The 1,836-nt window shown below is 39.2% G+C and overlaps 1 protein-coding gene across 2 annotated transcripts in view; it reads right to left on the bottom strand.

Moving 5' to 3' along the window:
* Positions 1-865: 865 nt before the first annotated feature.
* The window catches only part of ACSL5 (acyl-CoA synthetase long chain family member 5), a 50,733-nt gene continuing 49,762 nt past the window's right edge, over positions 866-1,836 (bottom strand). For both annotated transcript variants that reach the window (XM_017513748.2, XM_017513747.2), the window contains exons 20-21: positions 1,466-1,537; positions 866-1,100 (exon numbers count right to left, since the gene is read on the bottom strand). In XM_017513748.2, coding sequence (XP_017369237.1) covers positions 960-1,100; positions 1,466-1,537 — 213 coding nt within the window. In that variant the 3' untranslated portion in view covers positions 866-959. The remainder of the gene's footprint in view (positions 1,101-1,465; positions 1,538-1,836) is intronic.

Here is a 1,836-nt window from a genome sequence, read left to right as displayed (position 1 = left end):
TTAGGTGGAGTTTTGCTCTTGTTGCCCAGGCTGGAGTACAATAGTGCGATCTTGGCTCACTGCAACCTCTGCCTCCTGGGTTCAGGCAATTCTCCTGCCCAGCCTCCTGAGTAGCTGGGATTACAGGCATGCACCAGCATGCCTGGCTAATTTTGTATTTTTAGTAGAGACGGGGTTTCTCCATGTTGACCAGGCTGGTCTCGAACTCCCAACCTCAAGCGATCTGCCCACCTTGGCCTCTACAGTGCTGGGATTACAGGCATGAGCCACTGTGCCTGGCCAAGACCCAATTTTTAATACTCCCAAGTCAGATCTAACTAGAGTTTAGGAAATGTTTGCTATGATAAAACTTTTCCCTTCTGTGCATAATTTAGTTTACAGAGAAGAGCATCAGAGAAATTTGCCTCATAGATATGATTGACATGAGTGATAGATTAAAACTATTTAAAATTTTAGTGGTTTTGCAGAGCAGCTAGAACACATGAATTATAAGCAGTTTTTCAAAATTAAAAAGTCTCTTGGTTTGAACAGTAGAAGAGGTAAATGAGTATTAAGATTTTTAGCAAGTTATGTTTACCATGAAACAACAAAGAAGAAGGCAGAGAGGGTCCCTTTAATCCTTGAACTTGTGGTCACTTACAGTATTAAGGTTGGAAATCATGAGGAAGGAACATAGAGCATGAACTGGGATCTCAAAGACAGGCATGTTGATACAAGTAGCCCTAAAGCCTTCATATTAGCAACATTTAAGATGGGAAGGACAGGATTAATTTTAAGTTTACACATTATACAGCTTTCACTTAATATAAAACAAAATCTATGGTATTATAGTTTAGTAGGAAAAAAACAGGAAGAAAGACAGAACAAATGTAAGAATAGTTTTTAATCCGTGTTCTCACAAGCAGTGCAGAGTGGGCAGGCAGGCTGCCTCAAGCCCATCCAGCCTTAAGTACCTTATCCTAATCCTGGATGTGCTCATACAGGCTGTCAATTTGGGTCCGGAAGTATTTGGAAAGCTCTCCCCGCTTTGCTTTCAATGTTGGTGTCAATAGCCCATTTTCAACGGAAAATGGCTCTGGATGAAGAAAAATGGCCTTGACCTGGAAGATGAGCACACACACATCCATGCTCATTAGTGATTTGGGCTCCTCTGCAGAGCCCTCTAAGTGCTCTGTAAAGGAAGTGAGCTTGATGCAGTGAGAGGGTAAAGAGAACAGTAACACATGCCCATGCCCATAAATATAATTTGAGAAAGAACTGAGTAGGGAGATGGGAGAAGGGATAGTAAACTGAAAAAAAAAGAAGGACTGTACAAGTCACTACGAAAGGTCATTTTGGAGTTAATGGCACAAAATCTAAAATCAACTCCTTAGATATTATACATTTAAACCTCATTAGATAGAAATTTTAAATAAAACTTTCTAATATGACCAGAGGCCAGTATAACATCAGTGGTAGTACACACCTGTTCAAAGGATTTAAGGCCACTTTCTCTCCCAATTTTCTGCATGTCTTCTAAAACGGCTTTTCTTACAACCTAAGAATACAAAATGCTGATTAAACCATGGCCGTTTCAAAAAGAGCCTGAAGGGCTAAGCGTGAACCAACTCAAAGTGCTTGTCACAGCCATTCAGTATAAATGCAGGAATATAAAACAGTGCACAAGCATGTTATATGCCCAATATTTAAAGAAAAACCAAGAGGAAAAGGCAAATCTAAATGTCAACAGTTTTATCTGAATAGCATTTTTACTCTCTTATTTTCCAATCTTTTGCCACAATGAATGAACATGTTATTTTAAACAGAACAGAGTGTTTTCTTTTTTCTTTCTTATTT

The sequence above is a fragment of the Cebus imitator genome, unplaced genomic scaffold (assembly GCF_001604975.1).
Source record: "Cebus imitator isolate Cc_AM_T3 unplaced genomic scaffold, Cebus_imitator-1.0 Scaffold500, whole genome shotgun sequence".
NCBI classification, from domain to species: domain Eukaryota; kingdom Metazoa; phylum Chordata; class Mammalia; order Primates; family Cebidae; genus Cebus; species Cebus imitator.
The sequence above is the reverse complement of the archived record's forward strand: the minus strand, read 5'-3'. Positions and strand labels throughout refer to the sequence as shown.